General features: G+C 46.7%; 1 protein-coding gene across 1 annotated transcript; it reads right to left on the minus strand.

The window, feature by feature from the left end:
- Positions 1-389: 389 nt before the first annotated feature.
- Positions 390-5499, minus strand: LOC120909377 (zinc finger protein OZF-like). Its single transcript, XM_040321135.1, has 2 exons — positions 5339-5499; positions 390-2508 (listed from the first exon to the last, which is right to left on the minus strand). Exon 2 carries the CDS (start codon positions 2439-2441, stop codon positions 807-809), a length of 1635 nt encoding a protein of 544 aa, XP_040177069.1. The 5' UTR covers positions 2442-2508; positions 5339-5499; the 3' UTR covers positions 390-806.
- Between the last annotated feature and the right edge of the window lie 10697 nt (positions 5500-16196).

Here is a 16196-nt window from a genome sequence, read left to right on the forward strand (position 1 = left end):
GGTAGAAGAATACGTATCGGCCTAAACTGAGGAAAAAAAATTATGTTTTATATATGTTTTTGGGGGATATTTATTACAGCAAAAAGTAAAAAATATTGAATTTTTTTCAAAATTGTCGCTCTATTTTTGTTTATAGCGCAAAAAATAAAAAAAAACGCAGAGGTGATCAAATACCACCAAAAGAAAGCTCTATTTGTGGGGAAAAAAAAAGGACGCCAATTTTGTTTGGGAGCCACGTCGCACGACCGCGCAATTGTCTGTTAAAGCGACGCAGTGCCGAATCGCAAAACCTGGCCTGGGCATTTAGCTGCCTAAAGGTCCGGGGCTTAAGTGGTTAAAGTCAATGCGGAACAAATTATTTTAGTTTCCATTGACTTCAATCGGGGAAACTCGCTAGTACTTTGGATTACGAGCATTCTCCTGGAACGGATTATGCTCGTAATCCGAGGTTCCACTGTATTGCGGTTTCTTGGTGGGGCAAATTTTAGCCGGGCTTGGAACACTTAACTGCATCAAGGGGTCGGAAAATTTAGCAGAGGGTTGTTTTCATAGAAATCCCCTTTAAAATATACAATAAGCCATCCATCAAAAGAAAGGATGAGCCGACAGAAAATGTATGAGTCCAATCTAAGCTCTAACAAGAGCTTTAAGGATCCAGCTAGCCACGAGCCCCCACCAACAACCAGTTAAAACAAAATCATACACACTTGGATGACAGCTGCCATTTTTTTTTTTGTCTTTGGGTCATGGTTCCCTGGGGTTTGCTGAACCTGTGTAAGAAATCTCAAAGCCCCAGTGTCGTCAAGTCAATACAGCTGCTCCTTCACGTGGACCTTCTGATGCGTGATCAGGTTGGACCTCTGGTTGAAACACTTCCCGCACACTGCACACAGAAAGGGCTTTTCGCCCGTGTGAATTTTCTGGTGTCGGACGCGGTTGTGGTTACTAATGAAGCACTTGCCGCACTGCGGGCAGGAATATGGCTTCTCCCCAGTGTGGATCCGCTGGTGTTTGGTGAGGTTCCGGTAGCTGCTGAAGCTTTTGCCGCAGTCTGAGCAGGAGTAGGGCTTCTCACCCGTGTGGACTCGCTTGTGCGATTTGAGGTTCTTGTTGCTGATGAAGCATTTGCCGCACTCGGTGCAGGAGAAAGGCTTCTCGCCGGTGTGGTTCCTTTGGTGGACAATGTAGTACTGTTTGGTGGTGAAGCCCTTACCGCACTCGTCGCAAAAATACTGCTTCTCCTCGCTGTGCTCCTTCTGGTGCGCTGCCAGGGTCTCGCCCGTGGGGAAGCTGACGCCACACTCCGAGCAGCAAAACGGAGTCTCCACCGCATGCATCCGCTGGTGGATGTAGAGGTACTGTTTGCTGCTAAATCGCTTTCCACACTCCTGGCACCCAAACGGCTTTACTCCCAGGTGGGTCTTCTGATGAGCAAGAAGCCGCTGGCTGCTTGGGAACCGTTTCCCGCAGTCGCTGCAGAGAAACTGTTCTTTGTGGCTCCGCTTGTGGTGGCTGAGGGAGGTGGCGCTGCCAAAGGTCTTGCCGCACTGGGGGCAGGCGTAGGTCTTTTCGTTGGAGTGCGTCCGTTGGTGGGCGACCAGGTACGACTTCTTGGTGAACGACTTGCTGCAGTCGGCGCACTTGAAGGCTTTCTCGCCCGAGTGGAGTTGCTGGTGCTCAATAAACTTGGCCTTGCCGCGGAAGCACTTGCCGCACTCGGAGCAGATCATCAGGAACTTCTCCTTGTGGATCTTCCGGTGAATGAGGAGCCCGGCGCGGGAGGTGAAGCATTTTTTGCATTCGGAGCAGACGTGCAGCGTGGCTTCGGTGGCCAACTTCCCGCCATTCGTACGGCTTCTGCTCGCTCTTACGGAGAGGTTGATGGGGAGGTCCTGGGGTTTGGAGCTAATCTCAGAGGTCGCTTCCTCGGGACCGGAGCTGGGTGGGGATTCAGGATTGATGATAACAGTCCCCTCCTCGAGGACGGCGTTCGCCGGCGATTCCGGGTGATCGTCAGCATCACCCGCCGCTTCGTTTGGAGCGCTGCTTGCGGGAGATTTTGAGTTCGCATCAATGTTCTCTTTATCCGGGCCAGCGCTGGCGGGTGATTCCGGATGATCATCTCCCTCAGCTTCCACGGGATCGGTGCTGTTGGGGGAATCTGGGTTAACAATGACAGCCTCTTGCTCCGAGTCACTGCTTTCGGGGGATTCCGGATGAATGATGACAGTCTGCTCCTCTAGGGTGGTGATTTCAGGGGAGGGGGATTGGTCAGGACCAGTTTCTTCCTCGAGGGCGGTGCTCACTGGAGATCGAGGCTGAATAATAACCGTCTCTTCCCGTAGGCCGACGATCGCGCGGTAGGCTGGGTGAGTCTGGGCATGCTCACCGTTGTGTCTGCTGTTGTCGAGGGATGCGGAAAGAGTGCCTTCTTGACTCATCCCGGAGACCGGTCACAATGTCATTCAAGAAGAAGGGTCCCGTTGATAGATGATAAAAAAGGACGACCTGTCAATCAGATAAGACAATGATCTTCAGTAATCATGTATACTCAGCACAGGTCTATCAATGTGTCTCAGGAAAATACCCCAAGTAACAGCCGAGAATTGCAAGGGGGGACTGGATAAAGAATCTAATGGGGGGCACCACGGCCAACACCGAAATAGTAAATTCCCTAAGACACACCGAGGAGGCTCTAAATACCCTATATTACCAAAAGTATTGGGACACCTGCCTTTACACAAGCATGAACTTTAACGGCATCCCAGTCTTAGTCTGTAGGGTTCAGTATTGAGTTGGCCCCGCCCTTTGCAGCTATAACGGCTTCAACTCTTCTGGGAAGGCTGTCCACAAGGTTTAGGAGTGCGTCTATGGCAGTGATGGCAAACCTTGGCACCCCAGATGTTTTGGAACTACATTTCCCATGATGCTCATGCACTCTGCAGTGTAGTGTAGCATCATGGGAAATGTAGTTCAAAAACATCTGGAGTGCCAAGGTTCGCCATCACTGGTCTATGGGAATGTTTGAACATTCATCCAAAAGAGCATTTGTGAGGTCAGGCACTGATGTTAGATGAGAAGCTCTGGCTCACAGTCTCCACTCTGATTAATCCCAAAGGTGTTCCATCAGGTTCAGGTCAGGACTTTGTGCCGGCCAGTCTAGTTCCTCCACCCCAAACTAGCTCATTAATGTCTTTATGGACCTTGCTTTGAGCACTGGTCCAAATCATTTGGTGGAGTTGTTTTTCAGGGGTTGGGCTTGGCCCCTTAGTTTAAGTGAAGGGAACTCTAAAGGCGTCAGCATACCGAGACATTTTAGACAATTTCATGCTCCCAACTTTGTGGGAACAGTTTGGGGATGGCTCCTTCCTGTTCCAATGCACTTCTGGAAGAATGATCAAAAATTCCCATAGACACACTCCTAAACATCGTGGACAGCCTTCCCAGAAGGGTTGAAGCTGTTATAGCTGCATATAAAAAAAATCATAATTTTGAAAATTACTCAGAACCCCCAAACATTATATATTCTTTTTAGCAGACACCCTAGGGCAGTGGTCTCCAAACTGCGGAGCCCTTATCTGGCCCTTGGGGCTCTATTCCTCCCACTTACACCAACTATGGGGCACCATTCTTCCTACTTTACCCAATGATAGGATACTATTCTTCCTACTGATCCCAATGTGTGGCTCTACGGACGGGACGGGGGGCCCTGTGTGGCTCTATGGACGGGACGGGGGACCCTGTGCGGCTCTACGGACGGGACGGGGGCCCTGTACGGCTCTACGGACGGAATGGGGGACCCTGTGTGGCTCTACGGGCAGCCCTGTGTGGCGCTATGGACAGAACAGGGGGGACCAGTGTGGCGCTAAGGACGGGGAAGGCGGGACAAGTGTGGCTCTATGGACGGGGGGGGGCCCTGTGTGGCTCTACGGAGGGGATTGGGGGGGCCCTGTGTGGCTCTGTGGACGGGGGGGGGGGGCCCTGTGTGGCTCTATGAAAGGGACAGGGGGGCCCCTGCGTGGCTCTAGGGAAAGGACAGGGGGGGGGGGGCCCTGCGTGGCTCTAGGGAAAGGACAGGGGGGGGGGCCCTGCGTGGCTCTAGGGAAAGGACAGGGGGGGGGGCCCTGCGTGGCTCTAGGGAAAGGACAGGGGGGGGGGGCCCTGCGTGGCTCTAGGGAAAGGACAGGGGGGGCCCTGCGTGGCTCTAGGGAAAGGACAGGGGGGGGCCCTGCGTGGCTCTAGGGAAAGGACAGGGGGGGGGCCCTGCGTGGCTCTAGGGAAAGGACAGGGGGGGGGCCCTGCGTGGCTCTAGGGAAAGGACAGGGGGGGGGCCCTGCGTGGCTCTAGGGAAAGGACAGGGGGGGCCCTGCGTGGCTCTAGGGAAAGGACAGGGGGGGGGGCCTGTGTGGCTCTAGGGAAAGGACAGGGGGGGGCCTGTGTGGCTCTAGGGAAAGGACAGGGGGGGGGCCTGTGTGGCTCTAGGGAAAGGACAGGGGGGAGCCTGTGTGGCTCTAGGGAAAGGACAGGGGGGGCCCTGTGTGGCTCTAGGGAAAGGACAGGGGGGGAGCCTGTGTGGCTCTAGGGAAAGGACAGGGGGGGCCCTGTGTGGCTCTAGGCAAAGGACAGGGGGGGGGCCCTGTGTGGCTCTAGGGAAAGGACAGGGGGGGGGCCTGTGTGGCCCTAGGGAAAGGACAGGGGGGGGGGCCCTGTGTGGCCCTAGGGAAAGTAGGATGGCTAAGGAGTAGATAGGCGCTGTCAAAGCCAACAGCCAATCATAGGAGGAGGTGGACTAATGCTGCAGATATACACGCCCCTTGTATACATGCGGGACGGGGAGCTCCTCCACCTATAATTGGCTGTCAACTTTCCTGGTGTGATAGAAGGAAATCTGTGGCCCCATCCTTAGCAGCTGTCAAAGCTCCCATGCAAAAGGCTTGCAGAATGAAGCCCCCCGCCCACTAGCATGCAGGAAGAAATCCTGGAAAGCCTCAATGCTCTTTAGTGCACAGGAGGGGGAGGAGGAGGAGGTTGGACCCACCCAGAGGAAAAGGGGAAGACAACAATAATTCAATGTACAATGGAAGTCTGGGGCACTCAGGTCTATCACATGGCAGAGATGGACACACCGCCACCTGCTGCTCACAGCCAAGCACTGCAGCCACATTCGGAGGACAATAGAAGCCTATGGAGGCACAGCGGACAGCGCCACCTGCTGGCCACAGCTCCGACCTGCAGCCGCCTCATTCCAATACGCGGGACGAAACGCCGCCGCTTCTGTGACCTCAGCGAAACCCTCCCGAGGACCCCCCACGACCCCCGCCAACCAAACGAAACACACCTGACCGTGTCCGCCCGGTGCCCGCTCGGTGCCGCCACTCTCGCGGTTTCCCGCTTCCGCTCACACACACTGACCCCAGCGCGTAATGGCTCGGCTTGCCTGCGCGCATGCGCGCTCCGAGCGGCGGCTCGTACGAGACAATGGAGGGGACGTCACCGGACGTACGGCGCCGTTTCGGCCATGTTGACTTTGGGCAGAGGTCTGGTGACTCTTGTGTGGGAACTGTGGGCAGCGCGCAATGCTGGGTAAGGAGAGCCCATTCATTTTATAGGCTAGAAAGTTTCACTAATAGCAAGTCACATAAAGAAAAAAAAAATTAACAATAATAATAACAACAATACATTTAAAAATAAATAAAAACATCAATAGTCATAAAAACATAACAACAGTAATAATGAAAAAAATAAATCGTAAAAATAATAACGGCAACATTAAAATAATAATAAAAACAACAATAGTAGTAATAATAATAATTCATAAATTTAATAATAACAATAATTCAAAATAATAAAATATTATTATTATTATTACTACAAAAAAACAACAATAATAAAAAAATTAAAATAATAACAACAACAAATATATATTTTTTTTATATTATTATTATTTGTATTATCTTTTTTGTTGTTATTATTTTTATTTTTTTTATTGTTGTTGTTGTTATTATTTTTATTATTATTGTTGTTTTGTTTTTATGTTGTTATTATTATTATTTTAATTATTATTGTTGTTGTTTTTTGTTGTTATATTATTTATATTATTATTATGAGGATTGTTGCTGTCTTTGTTATTATTATTCTATTTTATTATTGTTGTTATTATTTTATGATTTTTATTATTATTGTTCTTATGTTTTTATTATTATTATTATTACTCTGTTTTTATTATTGTTGTTATTATTATTTGAATCATTATTATTGTTGTTGTTGCATTTTTAATATTTTTGTTGTTTTAGTTAATACAAATAATAATAATAATAATATAAAAAAATTAACTAAAACAACAATAATATTAATAATGCAACAACAATAATAATGATTCAAATAATAATAACAACAGTAATAATAATAAAACAGAGTAATAATAATAATAATAATAATAAAAATATAAGAACAATAATAATAAAAATCATAAAATAATAACAAAAAGAATAAAAAATAATAATAATAACAAAGACATCAACAATCCTCATAATAATAATACAAATAATATAACAACAAAAAACAACAACAATAATAGTTAAAATAATAATAATAACAACATAAAAAACAATAATAATAAAAACATAACAACAATAATAATAAAAATCATAAAATAATAACAACAACAATAAAAAAAAACTAAAATAATAATAACAAAGACAGCAACAATCCTCATAATAATAATACAAATAATATAACAACAAAAAACAACAACAATAATAATTAAAATAACAATAATAACAACATAATAAAAAAAACAATAATAAAAAATAATAACAACAATAAAAAAATAATACAAATAATAATAATAATATAAAAAATTAACAAAAACAACAATAATAATAATAATAACACAATAACAATAATAATGATTCAAATAATAATAAAAACAATAGTAAAAACAGAGGAAAATAATAACAACAATAATAATAAAAACATAGCAACAATAATAATACAAAATAATAACAGACAACAACAATAATATTCCTAATAATAATAATAAAAATAGAAATAACATAACAAAAACAACAACAATAATAATAATAATTAAAATAATAACAACAATAATAATAATAAAAACATAATAATAATCATATTAATAATCATAATATTAGTAATAATCTTGTTATAACACAATAGTTACAAATTATATTTAAAATAATTTTTTTATTTAATTTTTTCCACAGTTGTTGCATTTTTTTGCATTATTATTATTTTTCACATTTTGTTCTGATTTATTAATGTTATTGTTATTTTTGTAGCACAGTATTATATATTATATTATCTCCATAATATTATTGTAAGGAAATTCCCGTGCCCTCACCCGCGAGTCAACATGGCTGATAGATACGTCCGCATCTTGTCGTCGCAACAGACCAGACGGGAGAGATGAGGAGGATTCTGGGAAAGTCACATGACATCACTCTTACATGTTTTTAATATTGCTCTGTGATAGGTGAAGAAATGTAAATTCTTGCCCATGTGTGCCCCCCTGCTTTTCTTACCTATAAGGAAGTCTCCCTTCCTCTGTTCCAGTGATATAAATGTGTCCTCTAGGGGGCTCCAGACTCTCCAGGGGTTTTTTGAACTAAGTTGTAGCTTTACGGGGGCACCACTAGAGGGAGCTGTGAGTAAACACCATTCCTGCACAGACTCTGGAGTCCATATTTTGCTTTTATTTCTGGGATGGAATGTGAGATCTCTCTCCTTTGTCTGGAGGTCAGTGTACAGCACTCTCATCCCTCTGTATAATAGAGGTAAGTGATATGAGATGTGGTCATTGTTATTGGGGAGTAATGGAGGTAAGTGCAGAGAAAAGTCCACTTGACATGCAGACTTCATGTGTTGGCTTCAGATTGATGGGGAGCTGGAAAGCACTGCTCTCTTGTGTCCGCAGCTCAGACCGCCTCATGTTACATACACAGGTGTTCTGTGTAAATTTGGGCGCCGTTCAGCACTTTCACACACAGCCTGCAGGGGGCGCTCCATAGACAGCGAACCTCTTCCTTTTATTGCATGGGAACACTTGGTAAGCTGTTATAAAAATGAACCTGTCCCCCAAAAACTAACCTTCCCTGTCCCCCCCCCCCCCAACACTAACATTCCCTGTCCCCCCCCCCAACACTAACCTTCCCTGCCCCCCCCCCCCCAACACTAACCTTCCCTGCCCCCCCCCCCCCCCAACACTAACCTTCCCTGTCCCCTCCCAACGCTTGCCTTCCCTGTCCCCCCCAACACTAACCTTCCCAGTCCCCCCCCAACACTAACCTTCCCTGTCCCCTCCCAATGCTTACCTTCCCTGTCCCCCCCAACACTAACCTTCCCCCCCCAACACTAACCTTCCCCGTCCCCCCCAGCACAAACCTTCCCCATCCCCCCCCCAGCACAAACCTTCCCCATCCCCCCCCCCAACACTAACCTTCCCTGTCCCCCCCAGCACAAACCTTCTCTGTCCCCTCCCAACACTAACCTTCCCCGTCCCCTCCCAACACTAACCTTCCCCGTCCCCCCCAACAGTAACCTTCCCTGTCCCCCCCCCCAACACTAACCTTCCCCGTCCCCCCCAACAGTAACCTTCCCCCCCAAGGCTTACCTTCCCCGTACGTATCTCAGATACGTTACGCTGCCGTAAATTTGGGCTCAAGTTCCGTATTCAGAAAGAACTTGCGCCCTTAGTTACGGCGGCGTAACGTATTTGGTCCGGCGTAAGCCCGCCTAATTCAAATGGGGATGATGTGGGCGTGTTTTACGTATATTAACTGTGACCCCGCGCACTTGACGTATTTTACGAACGGCGCATGCGCCGCTCGTGAAAAAATCCCAGTGCGCGTGCTCGAAATTACGCCGCAAGTCGTCATTGCTTTAGACGTGAACGTAACGTACGTACAGCCCTATTCGCGAACGACTTAAAATTTTCAAAACTCGACGCGGGAACGACGTCCATACTTAACATTAGCTACGCCTCATATAGCAGGGGTAACTTTACGCCTAAAAAAGCCTAACGTAAACGACGTAAAAAAAATGCGCCAGCCGGACGTACGTTTCTGAATCGGCGTATCTACCTAAATGGCATATTCATCGCGTAACTATACGGAAGCGCCACCTAGCGGCCAGCGTAAATATGCAGCCTAAGATACGACGCTGTAAGACACTTACGCCGGTCGGATCTTAGGGAAATCTATGCGTAACTGGTTCTCTGAATCAGGCGCATAGATACGACGGCCCGCACTCAGAGATACAACGGCGTATTTGGAGATACACCGTCGTATCTCCGTTCTGAATCCGGCCCAATGTCTATAATCCTAACACTAAACTTCCTTGCAATTTCAACACTTACCCTCTGTGTACCCAACGCTAATCGCCACACGAACCTCTCGCGCTAAAAAACTAAAGTTGCGATTGTTTTACTAAAAAAAGTAATAAAAAAAAAATATATATATATATATATATATAATATCCTTACACTAATCCTTGATGTAACCCCAACACTGACCCTATAACTTTAATGCTGACCATCCCTGTAATCCCAACACTAAAGCTGGCCCCCCCATATGGCTCAAATTTCTTCTGGCTCGCATAAATCGGCCGCTATTCGAGACATGGATGACTCTGCTGGCTCCACAAATTTCGATTGAGGAATTAACCACTTAAGCCCTGGAGGATTTGGCTGACCAAAGACCAGAGCACTTTTTGCGATTCGGCACTGCGTCGCTTTAACTGACAATTGCGCGGCCGTGCGACGTGTCTCCCAAACAAAAATTGACGTCCTTTTTTTCCCACAAATAGAGCTTTCTTTTAGTGGTATTTGATCACCTCTGCGGTTTTTATTTTTTGCGCTATAAACAAAAATAGAGCGACAATTTTGAAAAAAAGCTATACTTTTTGCTATTATAAATATCCCCCAAAAATATATAATTTTTTTTTCCCTCAGTTCAGGCTGATACGTATTCTTTTACATATTTTTGGTAAAAAAAAATCGCAATAAGCGTTTATTAATTGGTTTGCGCAAAATTATAGCGTCTACAAAATAGGGGATAGTTTTATGGCATTTTTATTATTGTTTTTACTAGTAATGGCCTCGATCTGCAATTTTTATCATGACTGCGACTTTATGGCGGACGCATCGGACACTTTTGACACATTTTTGGGGACCATTGTCATTTTTTACAGCGACGGTGCTATAAAAATGCACTGATTAATGTGAAAATGACACTGGCAGTGAAGGGGTTAAGTGTGTCCTAGGGAGTGATTCTAACTGTTAGGGGAGGAGCTAACCAGTGACACGTCACAGGGAACATTCGATCAGGGACATGTCACTATGCAGAACAGGGGAATGCCTTGTTTACAAAGGCACCCCCCCCCCATGTTCTGCCTTTGCCGACCGCAATGGCGGGCCACCCGGGAACTCGAGTTCCCGGGACCCGTGAGCACACTCACGAGGCAAATTTGCCGCATTCACGCTGGGCGGCAAATTTAAAGGGAGGTACAGGTACACCCAGTGGTGTCACTAGGGTTGGTGTCACCCGGTGCGGTAAAACATGGTGTCACCCCCCCCCCCTCTGTCTAGGCTGCCCAGCACCAAGCAGGCAGCGCACAGGCATGGGGCGCACCCCAAACCAGCCCCTGTAAATGATGGTATAGGGCAGTAGAGTGGCAGGTTAGGGTAGTATAGAGTGGTATAGTGGCAGGTTGGTGTAGTGGGGTGGTGTAGGACAGGTTAAGGTGGTATAGGGCAAGTTAGGTTGGTACAGGGCAGGTTGGGGTGGTATAGTGCAAGTTAGGGTGGCATAGGGCAAGTTAGGGTGGCATAGGGCAAGTTGGGATGGCATGGGAAAGGTTGGGGTGGTACAGGGCAAGTTAGGGTGGCATTGGGCAGGTTGGGGTGGTATAGGGCAAGTTATGGTGGCATAGGACAGATTGGGGTGGTACAGGGCAAGTTAGGGTGGCACAGGGCAAGTTGGGGTGGCATGGGAAAGTTTGGGGTGGCACAGGGCAGGCTGGGGTGATACAGGGCAGGCTGTGGTGGCACAGGGCTGTTTGGGGTGGTACAGGGCTGTTTGGGGGGGTACAGGGCAGGCTGGGGTGGTACAGGGCAGGCTGGGGTGGCACAGAGCAGGCTGGGATTGCACAGGGCAGGCTGGGCATGTCAGCTAAAAAAAAAACGGGATGGTGTCACCGCTCTAGCGGGTGTCACCCGGTGCGGCCCGCACCCCCCGCACCCCCCTAGCAACGCTTCTGGGTACACCAATTTGCCTGCCCGTGCCATTGTGTAGACGGAAATGTGCCTGCGCTGGTCGCTATGTGGGTGAAGGAGCGGGGAAGACGATCTTGAAAATGTCCTCCTGCCTTCTGTTTACTAAAATAAGTCACGAAATTTGACTGTAGAGATAAAGTACTATATGACACAAGCCCTTCCCGTACTTATGAACCAATCAGATTGTCCCTATTCATCTAGTGTAGGAGATGATATACAAGACACAGGGGATTTTTGTCCAACTTCTTTGTTTTTCTTTTGCCTCTTCGCGTCAGTAGATTTCTCAGAATGACGTGTGAGAACCAATGCAGAGCCAAGCCGATGTCCCTTCGAGAGATGGTTTTTATGGTTAAGATTTTGGACGCAAAAGACTATGACTGCAAGCATGCCAAGTACCCCAATGCCAACCTTCGCAAAGACCACATTCTGCAGTTGGCTGTGGCCACGCTGCAGAGGAAGTGCGGGGTAACGAGGACCAAGATGCAACTGAGGAAAAGGTGGTCAGACTTGAAGAACAAAAAATCGCTGCAGCTGGAGAGCATTAGGAGGCTGATTGCACGTAAATGTAAGATGTCTGTCTGCCTCGGCATCGTGTCTATGTGGTTGTGTCATGTGACTGTTTTTTGTACATAGTTGTTTTATAAAGGTGGGTTTCCTTGCAGGGATACGCAGAAAGATACAAATCAAACAAGAACTTGATGCAAGAGTAGAGTCCAACAAAAGTCAACAAAATGAAGGTAGAGAGAACATATTTCCTTCTGCTTCTCATCTTTTTCTGCTTCATTCTGCTTCTCGTCTCTTCCTTCTCGTCTCTTCCTTCTCGTCTCTTCCTTCTCGTCTCTTCCTTCTCGTCTCTTCCTTCTCGTCTCTTCCTTCTCGTCTCTTCCTTCTCGTCTCTTCCTTCTCGTCTCTTCCTTCTCGTCTTCGACTTTTCCTGCCTCCTTTTTTGCTTCATTCTGCTCCTCGTCTTTTCCTTCTAGTTCTCGTCTTTTCCTTCTAGTTCTCGTCTTTTCCTTCTAGTTCTCATCTTTTCCTTCTAGTTCTCGTCTTTTTTTCCTTCTAGTTCTCGTCTTTTTTTCCTTCTAGTTCTCGTCTTTTTTTCCTTCTCGTCTCTTCCTTCTCGTCTCTTCCTTCTCGTCTTCGACTTTTCCTTCTGCTCCTCTTTTCCTGCCTCCTTTTTTGCTTCATTCTGCTCCTCGTCTTTTCCTTCTAGTTCTCGTCTTTTTTCCTTCTAGTTCTCGTCTCTTCCTTCTAGTTCTCGTCTCTTCCTTCTAGTTCTCGTCTCTTCCTTCTAGTTCTCGTCTCTTCCTTCTCGTCTTCGACTTTCCTTCTGCTCCTCTTTTCCTGCCTCCCTTTTTGCTTCATTCTGCTCCTCGTCTTTTTTCCTTCTAGTTCTCGTCTTTTTTTCCTTCTAGTTCTCGTCTTTTTTTCCTTCTAGTTCTCGTCTTTTTTTCCTTCTAGTTCTCGTCTCTTCCTTCTCGTCTCTTCCTTCTCGTCTTCGACTTTTCCTTCTGCTCCTCTTTTCCTGCCTCCTTTTTTGCTTCATTCTGCTCCTCGTCTTTTCCTTCTAGTTCTCGTCTTTTTTCCTTCTAGTTCTTGTCTCTTCCTTCTAGTTCTCATCTCTTCCTTCCCGTCTCTTCCTTCTCGTCTTCGACTTTCCTTCTGCTCCTCTTTTCCTGCCTCCCTTTTTGCTTCATTCTGCTCCTCGTCTTTTCCTTCTAGTTCTCGTCTTTTTTCCTTCTAGTTCTCGTCTTTTTTCCTTCTAGTTCTCGTCTTTCTGCTTCTCGTCTCTTTCACTGCTTCCTTTTTTGCTTCATTCTGCTCCTCCTCTTTTCCTGCCTCCTTTTTTTTTTCTTCCCTTTTGCTTCTCGTCCTCTTCCTCCTGCTTCTCGCCCCGTTTCCCTTCTCGTCCCGTTTCCCTTCTCGTCCCGTTTCCCTTCTCGTCCCGTTTCCCTTCTCGTCCCGTTTCCCTTCTCGTCCCGTTTCCCTTCTCGTCCCGTTTCCCTTCTCGTCCCGTTTCCCTTCTCGTCCCGTTTCCCTTCTCGTCCCGTTTCCCTTCTCGTCCCGTTTCCCTTCTCGTCCCGTTTCCCTTCTCGTCTTCGACTTTTCCTTCTGCTCCACTTATTTCCTGCCTCCTTTTTTGCTTCATTCTGCTCCTCGTCTTTTCCTTCTCGTTCCTTTCCTTCTGCTTCTCGCCGCTTCCTTCCTTCTGCTTCTCGCCGCTTCCTTCCTTCTGCTTCTCGTCCTGTTTCCCTTCTCGTCCTGTTTCCCTTCTCGTCCTGTTTCCCTTCTCGTCCTGTTTCCCTTCTCGTCCTGTTTCCCTTCTCGTCCTGTTTCCCTTCTCGTCCTGTTTCCCTTCTCGTCCTGTTTCCCTTCTCGTCCTGTTTCCCTTCTCGTCCTTTGCTGCTCCTTATCTTCTCCCTTTGCTCATCATGCTCTTCTTCTGTCCCTCAACTCTTGTCCTCCTCCCCTTGCATTTCTCTTCACCCTCTTCTCCACGTTTTGCTGACGCAAAGACTTTTATTTCTTCAGAACAAGAACATACAAACCAACTCAGCCGGGAGGTCACACAGAGTCTTTCCACCAAAAAAATCGCTCTAGAGAGAATAGCCATCTGCATGGATGAAATTAGAAGGCTAAAAGCTTCCATTTGCACCTTAGAAAAAGAGATGTCTAAAGTTCAAAGCCTGATTTCCAAGGATTTTTAGAAATATAATTTTTTTATGTTTTATGTAAATAAAATACTTTTTTATACTGTATATATATTTTTATCCTCTGTTTCTACATACGGAAAATAAATAACACAAACCAGCTTTTGTAGAATCTATCGGTGAGATCTCCATGCTTGAGCACCTGGATCGGCAAACCCGCTGTGCCTAGTAAAATATCATGACGTGATCAGTGATCAGCGACGTGTCACTGGTAGCTCCTCCCACTAACAGTTAGAATCACTCCCTAGGACACACTTAACCCCTTCAGCGCCACCTAGTGGTTGACCCCTTCACTGTCAGTGTCATTTTTACAATAATCGGTGCATTTTTATAGTACTGATCGCCAGGGCCGTTTGAAGATATTAGGGGGCCCCAAGTCGGCTTACCTCTATCCTGGTGTCCGCACAGGGGCCCCAGCAGGGAGGGCCCTTGCCGCACCGCTGCTTCCTCCTGCAGTCCGGTCAGCCGTGTACCATAACCGCGCGGTACAGGGCATTCAGTTTGCTGTTCCCAGGGCCGGACTGAGAGGAAGTGAACACACAGTGTGTGCACTTCCTGTCTCAGTCCGGCCGGTAACAGGAACCTGATTCTCCTGTACCGCGCGGTTATGGTACACGGCCGACCGGACTGCAGGAAGCAGCGGTGCGGCAAGGGCCCTCCCTGCTGGGGCCCCTTGGCTAGCTCGGGGCCCCTGGCCAGCTCGGGGGCCCCAGGCAATTGCTTGGTTTGCCTGTCGGGTTCCGACAGGCCTGCTGATCGCTGTAAAAATGACAATGGTCCCAAAAATGTGTCAAAAGTGTCCGATGTGTCCGCCATAATGTCGCAGTCAAATCTCAGATCGCCGCCCTTACTAGTAATAAATAATAAAAATGCCATAAAACTATCCCCTATTTTATAGACGCTATAACTTTTGCGCAAACCAATCAATAAACGCTTATTGCGATTTTTTACCAAAAATATGTAGAAGAATACGTATCGGCCTAAACTGAGAAAAAATTTGCTTTTAAAAAAAAAAAAATAATAATTGGGGATATTTATTTTAGCAAAAAGTAAAAAAATATTAAAATTGTCGCTCATGTTTTGTTTATAGCACAAAAAATAAAAAACGCAGAGGTGATCAAATGCCACCAAAAGAAAGCTCTATTTGTGGGAAAAAAAGGACGTCAATTTTGTTTGGGAGCCACGTCGCACGACCGTACAATTGTCAGTTAAAGTGACGCAGTGCCGAATCGCAAAAAGTGGCCTGGTCTTTGGCCAGCCAAATGGTTCGGGGCTTAAAGGGGTTGTAAAGGTACATTTTTTTTTTTTTTTTCCTAAATAGCTTCCTTTACCTTAGTGTAGTCCTCCTTCACTTACCCCATCCTTCCATTTTTGATTTCAAATGTCCTTATTTCTTCTGAGAAATCCTCACTTCCTGTTCTTCTGTCTGTAACTCCACACAGTAATGCGAGACTTTCTCCCTGGTGTGGAGTGTCGTGCTCGCCCCCTCCCTTGGACTACGGAGAGTCAGGACGCTCTCTACGTTGCAGATAGAGAAAGGAGCTGTGTGTTAGTGGGCGTCCTGACTCTCCCGTAGTCCAAGGGAGGGGGCGAGCACGACACTCCACACCAGGGAGAAAGCCTCGCATTACTGTGTGGAGTTACAGACAGAAGAACAGGAAGTGAGGATTTCTCAGAAGAAATAAGGACATTTAAAAGCAAAATGGAAGGATGAGGTAAGTGAAGGAGGACTGCACTAAGGTAAAGGAAGCTATTTAGGAAAAAAAAAATTGTACCTTTACAACCCCGGACCATTTGGCTAGCCAAAGACCAGGCCACTTTTTGCGATTCGGCACTGTGGTTAATAGCTAAGACTTTAAGTAGTTAATAGCTTTAAAGCGGGGGTTCACCCGAACATAACACTTTTTCCCCTTAGATTCATGCTCGTTTTGTCTAGGGGAATCGGCTAGTTGTTTTAAAATATGATCCGTACTTACCCGTTTACGAGATGCATCTTCTCCGCCGCTTCCGGGTATGGGCTGCGGGACTGGGCGTTCCTATTTTGATTGACAGTCTTCCGACGGTCGCATCCATCGCGTCACGATTTTCCGAAAGAAGCCGAACGTCGGTGCGCAGGCGCAGTATAGAGCCGCACCAACGTTCGGCTTCTTTCGGCTACGAGTGACGCGATGGATGCGACCGTCGGAAGCCTC

The sequence above is a fragment of the Rana temporaria genome, chromosome 8 (assembly GCF_905171775.1).
Source record: "Rana temporaria chromosome 8, aRanTem1.1, whole genome shotgun sequence".
NCBI lineage: Eukaryota > Metazoa > Chordata > Amphibia > Anura > Ranidae > Rana > Rana temporaria.

Coding starts and splice junctions, on each gene's coding strand:
- LOC120909377 (XM_040321135.1), bottom strand. CDS start 2,441: ATGAGTCAAGAAGGCACTCTTTCCGCATCCCTCGACAACAGCAGACAC.